At 42.6% G+C, this 21389-nt stretch overlaps 1 protein-coding gene and 1 long non-coding RNA gene across 5 annotated transcripts in view; one reads left to right on the top strand and one right to left on the bottom strand.

The window, feature by feature from the left end:
* LOC116705365 (uncharacterized) overlaps positions 1–9068 on the bottom strand; it is a 21924-nt gene extending 12856 nt beyond the window's left edge. Inside the window, exons 1-2 of the long non-coding RNA XR_004335919.1 lie at positions 9058–9068; positions 5638–5645 (exon numbers count right to left, since the gene is read on the bottom strand). This is a non-coding gene — a long non-coding RNA (uncharacterized LOC116705365). The remainder of the gene's footprint in view (positions 1–5637; positions 5646–9057) is intronic.
* zgc:171482 (zinc finger protein) overlaps positions 1–21389 on the top strand; it is a 63644-nt gene that overhangs the window by 17672 nt on the left and 24583 nt on the right. Inside the window, exons 2-5 of one of the 4 annotated variants that reach the window (XR_004335918.1) lie at positions 502–618; positions 5388–5480; positions 12255–12432; positions 14834–15205. Coding sequence is in view for 3 of the 4 variants with exons in the window: in XM_032541488.1 (XP_032397379.1) it covers positions 508–618; positions 5388–5480; positions 12255–12432; positions 14834–15091 (640 nt within the window). In the remaining variant the exon portion in view is untranslated. Of the gene's footprint in view, positions 1–501; positions 619–5203; positions 5284–5387; positions 5481–12254; positions 12433–14833; positions 15206–21389 lie in introns of those variants that run through there. The other 3 variants (XM_032541488.1, XM_032541489.1, XM_032541491.1) reach the window with 3 other exon arrangements.

Here is a 21389-nt window from a genome sequence, read left to right as displayed (position 1 = left end):
GTCCTGGAAGTGATGGCATGGCCCCCACAGAGCCCTGATCTCAACATCATCGGGTATGTCTGGGATTACATGAAGAGACAAAAGGATTTGAAGAAGCCTTCATCCACAGAAGATCTGTGGTTAGTTCTCCAAGATGTTTGGAACAACCTACCAGTGGAGTTCCTTCAAAAACTGTGTACAAGTGTACTTGGAAGAAATGATGCCGTCTTCAAGGCAAAGAGTGGTCACACCAAATATTAATTTGATTTAGATTGCTCTTCAGTTCATTCACTGCATTTTGTCAGTTGATGAAAATAAACTATTAACACTTCTATTTTTGAAAGCATTCTTAGTTTATTATCATACCTGCCTAACTTTTGCACAGTGCTTATGTGTATGTGTGGAACTATTCCTAAACTGAGATAAGATACATGCATGCTCATGCCCCTTTAACACTGACATTTTATCCTGTTCTGCATTTTAATCATATTTGCGCATGTTTGGGTGTGTGTGTTTGTGTAGTCTCAGATGAAGATGAAGTCTGCGGGCGTCGTGGATGGAGGCTTGTTCACAGAGAGCTATTGTAACATCTGCAATGCCCAACTCATCTCTGAGTCCCAGCGCACAGCTCACTATGAGGTGAGTCCGTTTCTGCTCATACAGGAATGTTCCCATGCAACAAAACAAAAATGTTGTGATTGCTACAATCACTTCTTTTGACAAGCAGGTTCCTGCTCTGTACACTTTGCATCAGCCTTATTTGTACCAATTTGTGCTAGTGCCGTTCAATTCAGTGCTCATCCATTATACATAGGTTTAATGCAGCTTGGTGCAAGTCACTTTCACACAGACAGTTTTTGTTTTAATGTAGTCTACCTCTCAGCAGATTATATAAGACAAATTTAATGAATGGCCATTCAATAATCATCCCTGTTTATTATTATCCTAGGGTGTGTGTGTGTGTGTGTACATATGCATTGAGGTTGTCCTTGATTACAAGACACAATTGGGATTAACAAGCAGACTAATGAGGACAAGACCCTTATCTAGAGAGAATTAAGTAAGGACGACTGTGCATTTATCTGCATGCATGTGAACCATGTTCACTTGAAAGTAATTTATTTCCTTCTCTCAACCTAACTGACAGAGACCTTGAGTTGTGCAGAGAAATGGGCAAGCAGAGTCAGTGCCTTTCCTCAGTTCACCCTGACAAAAGGTCTCTGTAGAGGTCAGTAGATCAAGGAGACAAGGCAAGAAATAATTTGAAGGCAGGAAATTGTTGCGTTTTATTTTCAATAAGGATAGAAGGCAAGGAAAGGAGACTCTACTTGTATAGCACATTTCGTAAGCAAGAGAACTGAACGTGTTTTACATAAGACATGGAGACAACAACAGGCTAAAGAAAGGAGTACTATCGTGGGGGATGAATTATTGAGGAGTCAAGGGTTCAGGAGCCCATGTCTACTCCAATTGGGGACAATTGCAGTAAGCATTTTGACAAATGCCAAAAACACCAGGACAATAACTGAACTGCACTCCAGCAGTTTAGTTACAACAAAGAGCAGTCAGCAATAACAGCTAGCTATCCATAAACTGACTCGCATAGATGGACTACGAGTGAGGCAAACCTTTTAGTGTCTTCAAGGGCTCTCGCTCAGGCTGCTCCCTCACACCTATATACATCAATCCTCTCACACAGAGTATTAAATGTTCAAACTGTTCAGGGATCAGATTAACACCACACCAAGCTCTTTATTTGCACATCTGCCCCATAGACCGTCAATGCCAGTGTGTCCCATGCATACAGTACAGTAGGTTATACTTGGGCACCCCACCCGGGTAGAGTGAAACCTGCCCAGGTAGATAAAATCCGCATTATATTTTATTTCCCATCAACAATGTAGTTTTATAGCACATAGAGATTAATTTAATGAATGGCCATTCAATAATCAGCCCTCTGCATTATTAATCTAGTGTGTGTGTACACATATGCATTGAGATTGTCCTTGATTACAAGACACAATTGGGATTAACAAGCAGACTAATGAGGACATGACCCTTATCTAGAGAGAATTAAGTAAGGACGACTGTGCATTTATCTGCATGCATGTGAACCATGTTCACTTGAAAGTAATTTATTTCCTTCTCTCAACCTAACTGACAGAGACCTTGAGTTGTGCAGAGAAATGGGCAAGCAGAGTCAGTGCCTTTCCTCAGTTCACCCTGACAAAAGGTCTCTGTAGAGGTCAGTAGATCAAGGAGACAAGGCAAGAAATAATTTGAAGGCAGGAAATTGTTGCGTTTCCTTTTCAATAAGGGTAGAAGGCAAAGAAAGGCAATTCTACTTGTATAGCACATTTCATAAGCAGGATAACTGAACTTGTTTTACATAAGACACGGAGACAACAACAGGCTAAAGAAAGGAGTACTATCGTGGGGGATGAATTATTGAGGAGTCAAGGGTTCAGGAGCCCATGCCTACTCCAATTGGGGACAATTGCAGAAAGCATTTTGACAAATGCCAAAAACACCAGGACAATAACTGAACTGCACTTCAGCAGTTTAGTTACAACAAAGAGCAGTCAGCAATAACAGCTAGCTATCCATAAACTGACTCGCATAGATGGACTACGAGGGAGGCAAACCTTTAAGTGTCTTCAAGGGTTCTCGCACACAGCATCAGCAATTCACTTCAGGGCCGGCTCAGAGCCAGGCTTCGTTAGTAGCATGTTAGTAGTAGCGTATGCTACTTGCGGTGTTGCGGCTTCCCGTGGGATTAACTGTACTGATAAATACTGCAGCCACGCCGCTGTGAAAGCTCCCCAAACGTCATTTACACAGTCTGGTTTATCACCCTTTCCGCTGCAGTGTGTTCTGATTGAGCTTAGTCTATATCCTTAGTCTATTCCACTTCCAGGATTGCTCTAGTGCCGCAGGAAATTCCACCGGATGCATGTATTTGCATGTATAACCAGAGCTAATTGTTGCTACCCAAACCTTCAGTTGCCGTTCTCTCTGTACCCGTAGCCCTCAACTGTAACGTTATTTATGCACTCAAGCCCATTTTATTAAGTGTGCTGTAAAAGTTTTAAACTACAATTGATTTTTTTTCCATCAAATAGTTTATAAACCTTTGTTTGACTAGTTTATCACTGAACCCAGCCGTCACACACCGGGCCAACCACCACCACAAGTAAATTCTTAACCTGTGGGAAATGTCGCACACCACTTTGATATTGTTACAAAATAATAACAATAAAAATAATCATAATAATAAAGGTATTTGGATATTAAGGTTGTGAATCTGATTGTATGTGATATAAATTCTGCATGTATTTGTCCTCTGCCCCATCTGTCTCCTCCAACGGGATTTGACACAAAAAAACAGAGGAAGAAGAGACAGAGAGACATGCACAGTCCATTAGAGTAGGGTGAGCACTGAGGGTCAGTTCAGGGTAACCATGGTGACACAAGGTCCCACTTTTAGCCCATATCCAAGAGCCATCAACTGCATGGCCATTTATACCTATAAACACAAGCATACACTTGTGTACACACACACACACACACACAAGCACTGACAAAATGCATTAAAGTAGTCTGACAAGTGAGGAGGCATGTGAGGTAGGCTTTCTTGTCCCGGGGGCAGAGGATCCAATCTAAGCACTGGAGCAGCAAGTACAGTGTCTTGTCAGAGTCTCCCATTCGCTTTCTTTGTGTCCTGTTCAGGCATGATATACACCTAAACCAACAACTACATTTTCTTTTTCAAAACACAATCATAGAACCCATATGATTGGTGGAAACTATGTGATTCCCATCCATCTCAACACATGTAATCATGTCCATCTCTCATCCAAAGTTTCACATTTTTCTCCCTTGATGCTTTTCGGAACCACAATCTTGACATGCTATATCCCTGCACACTGTCATACAATAATGGGTATTTCACTGTATATGTGGCAGTAAAGAGATACAATCTATTTGACAGTGTCAACCATTGCTCTTGGAAAATTGCATCACCAGTTGTATTTATAGATAAAAAGAGATGTGATATAGTAGAAAAGAGTGAAGGTCACAGAGCATGCCAATAAAATGATATATGTATAGAGCAAGACAAGGGTATCAAACTTGCGCGCGCGCGCACGCACACACACACACACACACACACACACACACACACACACACACACACACACACACACACACACACACACACACACACACACACACACACACACACACACACACACACACACACACACACACACACACACACACACACAGTGTCTAAACACCTACACATGCACTAATCTTTCCCCTGCAGTATGTCCAGTGATTTTGATTGGACTGCATTAAAGTGACAGTTAACAGCTTCAAGGACAGCTCACTGTCCTTTTATATAAACACTACCATATATATTACAGCTTATAGTCTTTATGACAGAGGCAGACACAAAGCACCCACAGACAGATGGGGCAAAAACACAAATGAGTAAGCAGCACAAACTCCTTCTCACCATAAGCTTTTAATATTATGCTCTCTTTCTCTAAGAACTTTTTGTTATTGTTTCTGAGGCACTAGAATGTTACTGTAATTTGAGCCATCCAAAGTATTGCCTTATTTCCTTGGCACTTTACGGTGCCAGCGCGTGCTAGTGAAGTAAATAGTCCTTACATGTAAAGTATCTTCCAACCACTTCCCCTTTCCCAACATCTTACTCAGGGCTCCTAGAAAGCTGAGGCTGTCCCATAAACAGTTAAAGAAATGGACCAACAGATCCCGTTGTTCTGGACGGAGACCAGTGAAGGAAAATAGAAGCACTTTTCCAGTGATGGCTGAACGTTACTGCGCAGCCTCCAACTGAGCTTGACACAGTTGTGACGTGGGCAACGTGTCTGAAAGTTGTAAGTCTTCTAGTAGCTGTGCCAAGATAAATCTCAATTATTCCCAATCAGCAAAGACGGAGAGCATAGTTATATGTAAGGAGATAACATAGACACAGGCTAATTATTGCTAACTAACATGCTAGTTACCGTTAGTAATTAAAACTAAACAGCTGACGTAAGTCAGAACTGTCTGCGAGCTTCTCCTGGCAATACGGTGATTTGTCAAAATGAATGGCAGTCAATGGGATGCTAACTGCAGGTGATGGCTTTGTAGCATTAAAATGGCGCCATGGGAGCTACGCTTAGAGAGGAGAGGCTTACCCCTTTGGGCTGTCCCAGCCACCTAGCCGGGGGCAAAATGTCTGCTAGCATCATCAGCTGAAACAGAGATAAAAGCTTTGAGGGAGTAGTCAAGGTGGAGTGGCAGTCATTGATTTTTCTTCCACTTGGCTCACTTGATAAAATCAAACTCAGTTCACTGGCTGACACTCTCTCATTTTCTTTTTCTGTCTCTCTCAGAGTAAGAAACATGCCAACAAGGTACGTCTGTTCTACATGCTTCACCCTGAAGACGGAGGACCACCTTCCAAGAGACTGCGGCCAGATAACCCAGTATGCTCCCACTGAGTGTGTTTCTGTGTCTGTGTTAACATAGAATGCTAATGATATTTTATCAACTTACATTTATATATCCTAACTTGATTCTGATTATCAAGCTTAAGATTCATTAATGAACTAGTAAATGAACCTTTGCAGTGTAATCACAAACTGAAGTAACTGAGAAGATGTTTGTGGAAGGACAATTACTTGCATGCTGAAATTTGTGAATTTGCAGCCTGTTTTCATGTATGTAGATGAAAAAAAAAACCTGAGTTGACTAAGTTTAATCCTTTCCTGGGCCCATCCAGTCTCAGGCTTGGCCATTGCAGCCAAGTGCTCATGAGAATATTTGTTTTATCTGGTGTGTGCATTTGTTCTCCTAAGAGAGGTTATGCCTTAGCTGTGGAGTTTCTGGCTAGATTTAGTGGAGGCAGACGGCAACTAGCAGCTCTATATCGGATTATTGCAGGCTATGGCTAGGGAAGTCAGTGCATTACCAATGTTTGTGTCTGTCTGTGTGTGTACTGTAGATAGGCCTTTGTGTCTGTCTATTTCTAGGGAAGGAGTAGAAGATATGGAGCGTCTTTCAAAAAAATGGTGCAGTGCCACATCCAAGACCCTGAGCCGGAGTGCAGGGCCATTTAGCTCTGTATGGCAATGACCCTATGTCTGATAGGATTATGATTCATAATAAGAAGAATAAAAAACTCAAATATTTGGAAACATCCCCAGTGTAAGTGATGTCAAGTGGCACTTGATAAATGAGGAATGCAAAGTTTAAAGCCCTGACAAATAATGTTTTCACTTTTAAGCAAGCACCTTCAATGGAAACAGATTAAAGTTATTTCCATAAAATAAATCCAGCAAGGTTAAAGTGTAGAGACAGATCTGCTTTCAAATATCAGGAGCCAATGCAGTTATCAATGAAACGGCCCATTTGTGTGAAATCCTGTTGTGTTCTTTAAACCACCCAATGTAGCACAAGTAGACTTTATATTTCTCAACCACTGTTTTCGGTCAGATAGTTTTTGGATCTTGACTTATCCGACCGCATCTGAAGACAGCTTCATTTCCTTGAGAAAGAAAAGAGACCAGAGAGACAGATGGACTGTGCTTTGTTGTTGCAGGAAACATTTAGCTGTGACACAGACTGGGGCAGTTCAGTGCTTGTGTTTCATTTTTTTTAAACTTTCTTGTGGCAGCGACATGGATGTATTAAGAGAACGGGCAGCGATAGAGGCAGTGACCTTTCTCGTTTACTATACGGGGTTCTCACACTGCCTCAAAACACACTGATCGCCGGTTACATGATTGGCCACCGCAGCGTAGCATTGTGTTTCCCCAATAGTAGAGTCGGACTAAAATTTTCGCCACAAAGCCTAAACACACTACCCCCACAATGAATGGAAAATGCGTTTTTGCTACACCGTCTGACGGCCGATGCAGGCTTTGTGAATGCCCACTTACTTTCTCAGCTCTGCAAACCTGGACAATCTGCGTAAAGTGGGTGTGAATGTTGGATTGTCGACATTGGAAAATTACAGAAATTGTCGAACACAGCCCTCCCAGTTCCAACAACGGAAAGTTGTGGATGGAAGGGGTTCTCTTGAAGCTGCTCTTGAAATGGGAACATGCTATTATGTTTCTTACTCAACCAGTTGAACCCTGTTTCTTAACACAAGCTGTGCACTAAAAGGTAAAAAGGTGCAACACGTGCACCACACTGCAGACACTTATGAAATAGGCATGTCACGAGTTTACAAATTCTCACACATACTGTAGATATATGCACACCTCCGTCTCCATCTGTATTCCTAAGTGAATAGGACATGAATCAGCCCCTCTTGGCTTTGACCTCATATGGGACACTGAATACACACAAACAGAACGTTTGCACACTCACATACACTCTCACGTCATCTGCCGTACTGGAACTTACTTTGAGCGCCACAGCTGGCTCTTTGATTATAATCTTTAACGCAGAGATGCGACCTTGATTATGTGACAATTCTGAAAAAACTCACGTACAGTTCTCCAGATATTAAATTCTTACCTCAATTTGGGATAAACATTTCTTCTTTAATTTCTTTTACCTTTTTTTCTCCTAGGGGAAATGTTGCACATCTTTTTTCTACCCTTCATCTTAGTATTTTTGCCCCTCTGTTCTCGTACTGATTGACATGGTGCAGTCCAATGGGAACAGTAGAAAAGGGTTATTCGAAGAGTGAATGAAATACCAGCATCTACCCAGTGTGAAATGCCATGCCTTGAGGCTTGTGTGTTTGTGTGCAGGTGAAAGTGTTTTTCACAGAACAAAGAAAGTAGGTCACAAAGGTGCTCTTAGATCAAAGAGGAGGGGACTTTATCCAGTTTTCTCCCCTATTCTTCACTCTGCTTTCTCTTCGGCTGTGCAGTTTTCTACCTGTGCAAAGGGCAAGAGATAACAAAATGCTTTTGTCTTTCCTTGCCTTTTATTGTCCTTTAATGCTATATTTGTACTGTCTGTCCTTTCGATTTACACTTTGAGCGCTTCTTCAAAACCAATGAGAGCGTCTGTTTGCATGTGCTGATCCATGTGTATATTTAGCAATGTTTCCCACAGCACCTCGACACAGAGCAAAGGGAGAAGACGGGAGGAGCAGAGAGAAAGCAAAACAGAAGGAGAGGAAGATTAACACAGCCAATTAGGAGTCTATTGTTAGGTGCATTAGCAGGATGAAGCCACCCAAACACAAAATATTCTGCGATACAGGCATCCCTGTCAGGCAGCGGATAAACAGGCACACATGCAGCTTGTGCACACACAAACAGAAACACACTCAGCAATTAGGTCGCATGCAAATCCGTCTCAACAGATGTGTCAGGTGCGACAGGTAGAGACAGTGAGGAACAAAATACAGAGGAAATCGGAAATACGCAAAGGTAGGAATCTAGAAATCAAAAATGAGGAAACTGAAAGGCTGATGACTTTCAGCAGAGACAGACGACGGAGGAAAACAGTGAGTCAGAGATGCTGTTGTTTAAAGTGGTTTAGTGGAGTGGCAGCTGTAATAAGATGACAATTATTAATATGTTAGTCACCCACACACACTTGAGATTGTTTAAAACTTTCCCTGCACTGTCACTAAATCCCTTGTGTAACATCTGTCATTGAGCGACAGGATTTGCATTGCCTTCTTCTTTCAAGAAGATGGCTTATTGTGTTTCCATCCTATGGATGTCAACTGATTCTTTCACTTATCAGTGTGTTTTGACAGGTGAGACCACAGCAGGAGAATAATCTCAGCGTCTTTGTCCAAAGTAAAAAAAAACATGTAGTTAAGGGACATGAATAGTGAACAAGACAAGAGGAGGAGAAGAAAGTACACACATTACAAAAGGAGATGGAACAAAACAAGGAGAGATGCTAATGAGGAAGCAGGGGAAATGTAGGTGCGAGGGATGGATGGAATGAGGGAGGGAGGGACAGAAAAACTCTTTTAGAAGGAGAGGAGACTTCTTCTCATGGGCACTGACTGTGTCTCCCAGGATACAATCATAAATAAAGATCATAGGATAAATATAGATAAGCTGGTTTTACTTTACATACAAACACACTCACACCCAAACAAATGTGCACACACTTTCTTTCTCTTCCTCTGGCAACATGAGACAATGCTTCATGTGCTAATAAAGCACAAAGAAATTCATTTGTACCAACTGAAAAGGAAAAGGACATTGAGTTACTGGTGGAGATGAAGGAGGGGGGTATGGGACAGTTCAGAGCAAGCCTTTAACATTATCACAGCGGGGACAGACACAGGGGAGGAGAGGAGGCATGGCGGTGGAGGAGGAGGAGGAGAAGGAGGAGGGGTGGCGAGGGCCTGCCAATACAGATAAATATTTCATCCCAGAACTCAGAGAGTCACTGAGACCGGTGCCCAGAGGGGGGGGGATGCAGGGAGGGAGAGAGAAAGAGAGAGAAAAAAAAAAAGGCTGAGAGTGAAGGCAAAGCAAAAGACAAAAGCAAGAGAAGAGAGTGAGAGAGCAATAGAGAGATGGGACAGCTGAGAGACAAAGCTAACCTGGAGGTAAAGGTGTTAACTCTCACATCAATGTCTGTGATGTAAATAGGGCGACACCACACACACACACACACACACACACACACACACACACACACACACACACACACACACACACACACACACACACACACACACACACACACACACACACACACAACACACACACACACACCACACACACACACACACACACACACACACACACACACACACACAGCATCCACAGAGCCACAGCACCACACTAAGAGACCGGTGTACAGACACTTTTCTATTATTGTTCTTGATTTTGCCGAGACTGAGGTTTCTCTTCTCCGACTCCGACACCTTAACTAGCGAGAGTACTGGTGTGAAAAAAAACAAAGAAAAAAAGGGGAGAGATGTGTAAACAAACTCAAAGAGTTTAGCAGAGGCAGAGACCTTAAGTGAGTTGAAGCCTGGATGAACAGAGAGTGAGAAGATGGAGGTTGAATATGAGCAGTGAAAAGAAAGAAACTGTGCAAAAAGTTGTGAAAGTGTAGAATTTAAACAGTTGCACTGAAGTAGCGTGAAATATTACAACTCCTAAAGACAATAAAACATATTTGATCATTTTATTTAGTTTATTTTAGGCTGTCCCTATTCAAGTTCATGTATTTAATTATGTGGGCTGCAGAACATCACACCATTATGTGATTGTTTACAGCAAGATCTTAATCCAAAACCATGGATATTAATATGATACTAACAGCCTCCACTCCTCTGGCAAATATATTTACAAGATCGTGGCTACATGATTAACTTACATTCAGCCACAAGAGCCCTAGTGAGTCCAGGGACTGATGATGGATGATGTCATATAAGGCCTGTCCAAATTCATCCCAAAGGGGTTGGATGAGGTTGAGGCAAGGTAGAGGCTGGGGGTGTGGCCTTGACCAACTGCCACTTTGCTTGTTTGAAAGCCATGATGTCTCTCTTTCATGGGTGGGCCAAATTCTCTGGGAGGGCAAAGCAGAGAAAGGGGAGGTAACATTGCCCATTATGACCTCATAAGAGGCACTACGCCAGACTGGCCCATCTGAGCATTCATCCAGGGCTCGGTTTAGACCTATTGCAATTTCTAGCCACTGGGGGACCATAGGCAGACTGGGGGAACGCATATTAATGTTAAAAAACTTTAAAGTGAAATGTTCATGCCATGGGACCTTTAAACCAAACACAACTGTCTTGTGGGGCACTAAGCTCTGGATGCAGCGACGGTGTATCTGCAAAATGGTCTTGGAAGGAACTCGTTTTGCACCTCGCAAAAGAAAATGCCACAGAGAAGTTAACTGTCCAAACAATACAGCAACGTGAGCTATTTAAATTAGCTGGATACATAATTTGCTCTTACCAGTGTATTGCTGTGTGTACTTTGTCCACAGTAATCATGCCATCCGTCCCAAAACTTCCTAGTTAGATAGTAAATTAACTATACATATTCTTTGTAAATCTTTACAATCTTTTCCCCAAAAGAACCAAGCAGGCCTGCCTTTTTGCATACCCAAAATTATGTTCAAAACTTGCCAGTTTTAGCATTTAGCGTGTTAGCTCAAAGTTGGTTGTTGTTTGCTGAAGCAAACAGTTTGAGATTGGCAACACACAGAAAGCGGAAGGTGAGGAACATTGTCCTGGAAATGTACTATTGATCCAGACTATTTCTCCCCAAACTCAGAAAAACATGTCTTTCTTAAAATCTTGCTTCATGCATGGAGACAGAAAAAGGCCTTTCTCCAAATTGTTACCACAAAGTTGTACAGTACAATATATTATTGTATGCTATACTGTAGCATTTTGATTTCCTTTAACTGGAACTACTAGAAACTCAGCTCCAAACATAAAACCCTCTAAAATACATGACACATTCTTAAAGTCTGTAACTGCATGTAACTGCATGCAGATCTTTGTTCTTTGATATTTCTTTGTTTAGTTTTAATGGTTTAGTTCGTTTCATCCAAGAGCTTTTGGAAGGTTATTTTCAGGGTTTTTTAACATTTTGTGTCTGTTAAGGGCAAGGTTCAGTGTCCCATGATTTCATCAATTTGGATGATTTGTAAGAATTACTGGATTGGTGTCATTTTTCCTGACATGCCGCCTACAGTATGTTTTAGTTTTTCTTAGTTTTTTTCATACAGATGGGCAGACAGCAAACAGAAAAAGCAAGCGAGGAGGAATATTGCTAGCATTTGGTTTGTGTGTGTGTGTTTGTGTATTTGTATTTGTACATTTATGTCAATCAGGCAGTTGGTCTTTTTGTTTGTGTTCCTGACCTCCCGCGGGGAGCAACTCCCCCTCATCATTAGTAATGAACCAGCAGCGGTGAAAGGGCCAAGCCACAGCATCAGCCCAGAGAGACAGATGAATATTTGATCAGCCTTCTATTTGCTCTGTGTGTGTGTGTGTGTGTGTGTGTGTGTGTGTGTGTGTGTGTGTGTGTAAGAGAGAGAGTGAGAGAGAGAGAGAAACAAACCAAGCACAATAGGTCAGTGCAAAGTGCACAACTTTACATTTTTCATCCCCCCCTTCCTTTTCTCACCTTCACCTCTCTCTGTTCCTCTTTTCACATGATTCCTTTCTTCCCCTCTACCAATCTCTTTTCCTTTTCACCTCCCTCACCCTCTCCTCCCATGTGGTCCTTTTTTGTTTCATAACACCTCTCCCCCACAACTCTCTTTCACCATCTCCCTCTACTCTCCTCCTGTAGGACTGTGCAGAGACAGAGGTGGACAGAAACAAGTGCTGTACTTTGTGTAACATGTTCTTCACCTCCGCCATTGTGGCCCAGTCACACTACCAGGGCAAAACCCACGCCAAGAGAGTCCGCCTGGTGCTGGGGGAGCCGCCCAGCCTACCCACAGCCATGACCAGCCCTACAAACACAGGTATAACAAACCTTCTGCCGTTCTTGCTATCTGGGTTTGATTTTAGCAACAAGCTCAAACTTACACATCCGAACGTGCACTGTGAGCCATGCATCTTACAATACTTGAGCCAAATGCTAACATAGGGATCACAGCACAACATAGTGCCAGTTGAGTTTTGGGAAACACAGTTAATAAAAAATTAAACTGATACTTTAAGATAGTTGGTCTTTTTTTGGAAAGCTTTAGTCATGCTTTAGTGAAAATGTCAAGCCTGGATATCAGAGGGAAATGTCGGGTAATGCTAACATGCCAGAGGCCGAAGAAGCAAAACTTTGAAGGTGAAGCCCGCAACCTCTCCTTAACAAATGAAGACATCCACAAATTAATATTTCTGTTCATACTTGTGATTTTTAAGATTAGCATTTCATTAAGTGTATGTGCTGATGAATCGTCTCCAGGGGAGCTTAACATAATGTGATTCAAATTGGATTCAAAGTGAAAATTCACAAAATGGAGTGTTATAATCAGGCCCCTGAGTGACTTTTGCTAAACTTTGGCCTACTTTGGAAAAGTGTCACTTCTGTACAACCGTTGCCCTGGAGTTTCTGTGGTTTTTATGACAGTGGGACCTGGAGGAAAAGAAACAAGAGCGAGAAGAGAGGAAGAGTGACCTGGGAGAGAAGAAGAGGATTTCAGGAGAGATTAAAGTCAAAAGTAGCCTTCATGATCGCTCTGAGATGAGCGCACCACAGGAGATGCACAGCCGAGCTGACAGGCTTGTGTGCACAGAATCACACACATCCACACACAGAATCACCAGAAACACACATAAGCAAGATGAATGATGCATGCACATCCATGCTACACATTCACTTGCATGTAAGGACACATGGCACTAACATGCATACAGAAACACGCTCAAACATAGACAAAACCACAAACCACGCAAGGGCCATGTGTCTTGGTGACGCCTTTGGGAGGGGGAGAGCAGAGACTGTACCTGTGTGTTCCCTCCCCTTTCGCACATCACACCACACGCTAGATGGAGAGGAAAAAATACACCCAAGGAGCTCTCACTATTGCTGCTCAGCCTGTGCTGTTCCACCGAGCTGTCAGAGCTCAGAAGCTTCACTCATGCACGATCACACACAAATGATGCACCAGAGATTTTAGGATGGCCTTGTCTTTGGAATTAACAGCAGAAAAATGAAAATTACATTACAAGAGTTCCACGGTTGAGTTTGAGAAGTGAGATGATAGTGTGGCAAACTCAAGCGGAGGGAATGTGAGTGGGTGTGGTTGGTGAGATCAGCGGAGACACAGCCATAGATACAGTAACTATGTGAACAGAGCCCAAAGACACATCAAGGTATGAGCAACCTCTCAGCGCAAACTAACACACTTCACACTTGTGGTCAACATATCATGCATGCTCTTCATTTGTTATCCGTGAGCTGATGGTTGTTGGGTGAAAGAAGTGGTATGACTCATTTGGGCTTACAAGCATGTGTGAGTGGGCTTTTGTCCGTGATATAAAATGTTAAACATGCTGTGTTGTGGCTGTGTAGTCATAGTCGTAATAACTCAAGAGTCATTGACACATCGTAGATGGCGAATCGGCACATTTGGACATGCCATCTGGCATTTTGAGCTTTCTGAACAGAATTTGGCTGTGGACCTAACACTCCCTCAATGTGATCAAATAAACAGTTTGTGGAGAGATTACTTGGTGCACGTACTGTACCTTACACACTCATAAGCAGCCTATTCTGGAGCTTTATACATGCACACACGCATACACACAAGCCTTCACACATTTTATAAAGCATGGATTATAAATTTAATCCACCACCTAAACACCCACATGCACACACAGACACACATGCAGACGCACGCGTATTCGCTGCCTTCGCTGCGTGAGCCACAACAGTGTCCTGTGGACAAGTCAGTGCCTGTTGGCTATTATTGGGCAATCACCATGGCAACCAGTGTCATGTCACGAGTAGCAGGTCACCTGGAAATCTGCCATTTCTTTCTTTTTTTCATTCCCTCACGGAGAGGAGAGGGATGAAGAAGAGGGTGTACACAAAAAAAAAAAAAGATGAAGCAGGAAGGTTCACACATACAGTATATGGGAGTAGAAAGCACGTGAAGACTGCCCCCTGGAGAGATGATGGCTATCTCCTGATCCTCTTCTATGTTCCACAGATGTTGGCCCACAGCAATCTATTCCTCTCTGCTCTTAGTTTCAATCAGTATGATCTAAAAGTAGAGCTATCAAATGTAAAATGGCATCTGTGTCTGTGAGAAGTCTGTGTGTGTCTGTGCATTTGATTTTATGTTAATTTATTCCCTTGTTCTCTTCCTTCTATCCTCCCCTCACCACTCACCCCTGTCTCTTCACTTCTTCCCAACCCAGATTCCTCCCCTTCAACCCCGCTGCCCACAGACCCCGTTGCGTGCCCCCCTCCTCCCCCGGACCTGGCTTGGCCCTTGGCGGTGGTCGGCGGAAATGGCGGAAAAGAGGCCGGGAAGTACTGCTGCCTGTGCGGAGCCTGGTTCAACAACCCGCTGATGGCCCAGCAGCATTATGAGGGCAAGAAACACCGCAGAAACGCAGCCAGAGCACGCCTCCTGGAGCAGCTAGCGGGCAGTCTGGATGCCACGGAGAGCACAGGTCAGCCTCTTGGTCCTGAGCCCGACACAAGTGACAAATGAAGGGCAGGAAGGGTGTTACGACTTTGTACGAGGAAAGACGATAAGGGGGAGATCACATTCAAGATCTGTGGCGGTGAGGGTGGACTTATTCATATGCCTTTCAATGTGGTGTACATTTCACAGATATTGGTAAGCCACTAGCCTGGATGCCAGCCAAACCTAGCCCCGCCCACAACATTTGAGGTCGGGAAGTTCAGTCTGGACTTGATCCACTGTGGAGCAACTAGGCTCAAACTAGAGCTGTTCGGACCAATCAAATTGTCAGGGCAAGTTTTATACGATGATGGACAGATGATCAACAGTAACGTAATCAAACATGTCCCCAAAGAGCGCTTGGGTTGAATTTGTTTACAACAAAGACGGCTGGAATTAATGACGATTGAAACCTTTCCCACTAAAGACAATAGCCAGAGTTCGCAGTGAGGGGGCTTTCGTGTAGGAACCAGCATTTATGGTGCTTAACCCTTACTAGGGACACAAGGGACTAGTGCTGAATTAACTCTGACCATTGTTTTTAATCAGTCCCCGACCTTATGAAAATATAATACTAAATCATAAGATTACTCACTGAAACGTATTTACTTGGTAAATAATCTTAAGGGTTCAACCCAAAGCCAATACAATTAAAGAGTTAGCTCATCCATCATCCCAAGAAAATATCTTCTCTCCCTAATTAGCCGTGTATCTTAGTCCAACTGAAATTCTGACATATCTTAGTCCTCATCTGTTGGCCACAGTCTAACGTTTCCAATTCAGTTATCTGGGGTCACTGTGCACTTATATTACAGTGCAGCATAGTTTTTCACACGTGTTAGTGCTAGCATTGCAATGTGTTAAACTGTCAAAAAAAGTAATAGGACCTCTGATGGCAAGGTGCATAAAGCAGAGAAAATACACTACACCGTGCAGAAAAAATAATTCTCAAACTACACACAAATATTTTAGCTGAGTGTTAAAACATGAGTCTCACACAGCATGACACAATCTGAAATTATTTCTTAATGTAGCCTATATTTAATAGCCTATTTGGTAGAACTGAGATCAAATTATATTTACATAGCGAGTCCTGGATTTTAATTACTACTATTCTATTCTTCCTCCCCTACACAAACTCTTCCACACACCAATATGGCAGAAGGAGGACACTGATTCACATGCTCATACATGCATTTATGCCAGAAGGGTATTCTAATGAAATTATGAATAGTATTTGGCACAGAGAGTGCTATTCCTATTTTGGTACCTATGAGTGATATCGTCTTTCATCATCCTACTACAGCATGCAGCCCAACATGCAACTTGAGTGCCACACAACACCTCTACTGCACAGACAATTCAAGTTTGACACGCAGCACGCCTATACTGCTACACATATGCAAATCCTCTATGAGCCAAAGTCGCGCTGTTCGCTTTGTGCTCCAGGTGCCATGACACAAACCATCATCTCAAGAAGCCAATCACATTAAAAGCATGAGTCATGTTGCCGCCTACACTGGCTCAGAGGCTTTAAGTGGTGTCATGTTGGATATCGTCCGCTATCCACACACTGTGACCCACATCCTACAAACTCAGCAGTTTTTGGCTCCAAATCTCAGCCTGTAACTACAGAATAAATAAATATTTAAAATTCCTTTTGTTTAATCAATGCTATTTGCAGTCAGTGAAGAGTGATGCTCTACTGCAAAATCTATTACCGGTCTTCTTTTCAAGGGCAATGAACTGGTCTAAGATTTCTAAGTGAGCTCGCTGCTGCCTTGATCTATTATATGTGCCATCAATCAAGTGTTTGTTCCAGTGCTTTCAGTCTGAAACACTTTGTTCATCGCAGTCAATTGTCAGCAGTCGTTCTTCAGTTAGACACATTTCCATTGGTGCAAGATTCTCACATTTGATTGGCTTTTATCACCACTTCATGTGTGAAGTCACAGGTGTGCCGGGTGTAATCTCAGAGGGAAGATCCAACGCAAGGTGGCAGGAATTCTGTCTCGGCCAAGTGCAGATTTGTCTCTGCTGCTGTACTCTGTCTTGTGTTTGTTGTCGGTTATTACTGCGGTGGTGGTTGTGTGTGTGCGTGCGTGCGTGCGTGCGTGCGCCACTAAGGTCTCCGATCTCTTGTCATTTCTCATCTGTCATCCTTATTAGCTCCCCGCGAGGCACAGGTAAATTACTTACACAACAATATTTCCTCTCTCAACTATGGCTACAGAGTCTGCCCTGCTGTATTTTCTGGTTGTGTCCTATTGATGACACTGACCATTACTTGTACTTGCATATTCTCTCTTTGTCTCTCCCCCCCTATTTCTTGCCCCTGCTTTCACACTCTCACAACCGAAACATTTCACAAAATCCCCATGACATATATACCGACATTGTTTCTTACTCTTGGATTTCTCTGGTATAATTGCACAGACAGGGTACAGGGGAGATTGCTGTTATTTTCCACAGCTAGGTGCCAGACAAAACCCTTGGAGATGGATACAAATGTGAACGAGGGAGTTGCAGTGGGGGTTGCTACCGACGAGGGATGGAGCCAGGCTGACTCGGCTGTGTTTTTACATAAATCACAATGGGTAGAAACCCCTCAAGACAGAGCCAGTGCATTGTCTCCTCTCTCTGGAGACTCAGTAGATAATTAGAAGCAGTGAGATAAGCGTCTAGGACTGGAGTGTGTGTGTGAGAGTGTGTTTGCAAGTGTAAGTGTGCGTGTGTTTGTGTGGGCCTGTGTGCCTGTGTGTGTGTGTGTGTGTGTGTGTGTGTGTGTGTGTGTGTGTGTGTGTGTGTGTGTGTGTGTGTGTGTGTGTGTGTGTGTGTGTGTGTGTGTGTGTGTGTGTGTGCATGCGTACGTAAATGCCCGAGAGAGGGTGAAGTACCAAAGAAAATTGTGTAATTGATGACTGTGCCTGAGTTGGAAGAGCTGACCTCCTCTCCCATGAGATAGCACTTACTGTGACACAGCAAATCAAGGTTATACATGCACACAAAAAAAGATATACTGTAGGCAAAAAGCTGCACTGATCAATATCTTAATTGTAACAAATTACTATTTGTGAGAGGGGTGACTCATAGTGAAGAACGAACAGAGAATTATCACCCAACTCTTAACTTCCTCTGAGCTCCATGGTGCATTTTAGCATTTTTTATCTCGTTGTTTTGGCTAAAGGTTTTGTAACTTCAGTGTTTTTGCTTCACTCTCACAACCCTCATCAGTTGTTTCCAGCAGGGGTTTTCTGTGAAACCCCATTGAATGCTACCTACTCACCACCGATTGGCAGACACACAGTTAATGATAAGCTGGTGAACAAAGTGGAGTATTTAGCGGCTAAAGAACAATATATTTCCCTCATGAGTTGGTGGAGAGTGAATATTGGAGATACACTTGTCAGGCGGCCAGAAACACATCTCCAAATAAAAGCTAATGTAATTTGTAAGCCTCATGTGTAAATAAGCAACTTTCCATGCAACTTTCCATATGTCTATTTTGTCCCCAAGTGGCAAAAAAAACAAAGCTTAAATAAGCCATTTTGGGGTTAAAGGGTTAAAGCATGTTTACGTAATGTTATTCAAACTAAGGTATTGAACAGTCAGGTATCATATTGGCACTGACATCAAACACGTTCCAACAATAGCCAGCCTTAATATACGTATTCATATAAACTACTTTGAATAATGATTAATTGGTTAACATGAGATAGAGGACAAACAACATAAACTAGTGAGCTGTAGTGTTAACTTGAATACGCAAAACAATCTGGTCATTTTATTTATGAGCAATAGTTCAGGAATAATTTGTTTCCTGTGTATATATATATATATATTTTTTGTCTAAAACAGATGGCCTTTCCAATTACTGTCACGTTTGCTGCAAAACTAATTAGTCTCTCTCTCTATATGTCGTTCAAAGATTGTTACTTAAGAAAATTCCACTTGGATTTAATCTCACTCTTACTCCATGCTCAACCCCTCTCTGCTATGGTATTTGTGATATAGTCCTGTGAGATGTACTGTCAAGCCTTTGCAGCAGACTGTTGGTTTTGATTACTTCTCAATGGGTTTCTTTTTGGATCCAGCTCCTTTTAAAACTTGCAAAGCGAATGGTAAACTAATGGTGTACCACAGCACAAAGGCTCTGAAGAGCTCTGAAAACTAGTATGCCTGCCTCCACTGTGAATAAATCTACAGATGAATACCATACAGTGAGATTCTTAGTTGCCGTCTGGACCATAGGGAGGAAGCAGAAAATAAAGGAAACTTGACCTTGAAATTATCCATATGTAACTTAATGTTAAGCGGTGGTTGTGAGTTTGCTTGAGGCAAATTTACTCCCTATGCAACCTAAAAGCATTTCAGTATTTACCCAACAACGTTCACGCAACACTAGACTTTACCATCGGCTGTCTAGGGATAGACTGATTATCGGCCCTGATTATCTGTGTTTGGGTTTTATTTGCCTGATAACCGATAAAGTTAATTAATTAAAAAGTGTGCTAATTTGGCTCCGCTACAGCGCTATGTCTGTTCCTCTGCTTTGGTTTCACTTACCACTAACCTAATGTCCCGCCCACAACACTATCTGTTACTGTTTATTGTGTTGAATGTTTACAATTTATTAAATAATTGCTTAAAGCATTTACACAAAGTTTTGTATTGGAGTTTGTAACATTCCAAAATCTTAATTTTGATCCCTTGCGCTGACCACTACCTGTAAACCCCCTGTAAACTCTGAGACTCACAAATTTAAAAAAAGGCTGCAGTTAGAGCTTGACAGTCCTTATTAGTCCTTAGTGTCCTTATGGAACGAGCCATGAACATCACGCTCCAAATGGGTCATTAATGTTGCCTGAAAGGAGAGGCTAAGTTAGAATATATCTCGTAAACTGTGGAAAGCATTTGGGCGTCTCCATAGCAGTGGTGTCAGCAATGCCTCTGTGCATTAAATGACAGTCAAACAGCCCCACACCCACTGCCTTAGCTCATCTTACCCCCTCCTTTCTCTCTCCCTGGCATATCTTCTTGTGTAATTAACAAGGCTTAGAACACCCTCACAAAAATACTGCTCATGCTCACAAAAAACCCACATTCACAACCCTGCCTGAGCTGCATGCTGTCAGCGGCATTGCACACGCATTTTCCCTGCATGTAATTAACATGGATTAAGGCACATTGTTTTCTTATGCCAGAACGGCTTTAGTAACCAAAAGCACAGAGTCTGGGCATGTGACCGTGTGCGTGTGTAACACTGGCACAAACGCACATATCCCATCTTCTGGCACAGACACAAACTGCAGCATATTGTACATCAGTGCTTTTTGGCCAGGCAGTAGGGAGGTGACATCAATCAAGCTAAAAGCATGGAAGCTGCTTCTGTGTGTACGCGCGCACACACACGCACGCACACACACACACACACACACACACACACACACACACACACACACACACACACACACACACACACACACACACACACACACACACACACACACACACACACACACACACACACACACACACACACACACACACACACACACACACACACTTAATTGTGTATACAACAAAATACCTGTTTGTTTAATCCTTGTGGTGTTATGGAATTACGTGGAAGAAAAAGGGAAGAAGAATGAGAAAAGGATTTATCATTTCTTTCTTTTTTAAATGATCTTTTCTCCAATTATTGGCCTTTTCATTAAGAGAGAACAGAAGTAATGACATTTTGGCAGAAGAGGATGTACCGTCTCTCTTTCACGCACACAGACTTAGTTATTCCTAATAGATGCAAAATATCAACATTTAAGCCAAGACAGTGTTTACTCCAGGCAACTAATTCAGTCATGGCTTTCTTGTAAATGACTCTGTGTCCTTAATCACCCCTGAAACAGACCGAGCGACTCAGACTACAGGGAGTAGATATGCCACATTATGCAGCTAAGCCCAGTCTATAATGACCTCCCACCACTCCTAACTATATCACAACTTTGTCTCCAAACATGCATCACCAATTACCGCCACAGAAGGTCAAAAAGGTGATGGAATACAGACAACTCATGAATCTCAAGGACAGCAATGACAGCAGAGAAAAGGGCACTTACACAGAAGCACCCGATTTCAGTCACCAAACAAATAAAACAGAAGCTCAAGCAATGAGAGGAGGGAGCATGGACTGGGGGGAAAGGGCTTAAAGCAATTCATTTTTGACTGTTTTCTCATACAGCCCTGAAATGTCAAGGTTGTTCATCTCTGATCTGGGTGAAGTCTGC

This window comes from Etheostoma spectabile, chromosome 17, assembly GCF_008692095.1.
Source record: "Etheostoma spectabile isolate EspeVRDwgs_2016 chromosome 17, UIUC_Espe_1.0, whole genome shotgun sequence".
NCBI lineage: Eukaryota > Metazoa > Chordata > Actinopteri > Perciformes > Percidae > Etheostoma > Etheostoma spectabile.
Note: the sequence above shows the minus strand (reverse complement) of the source record. Positions and strands in the feature narration are given on the sequence as shown.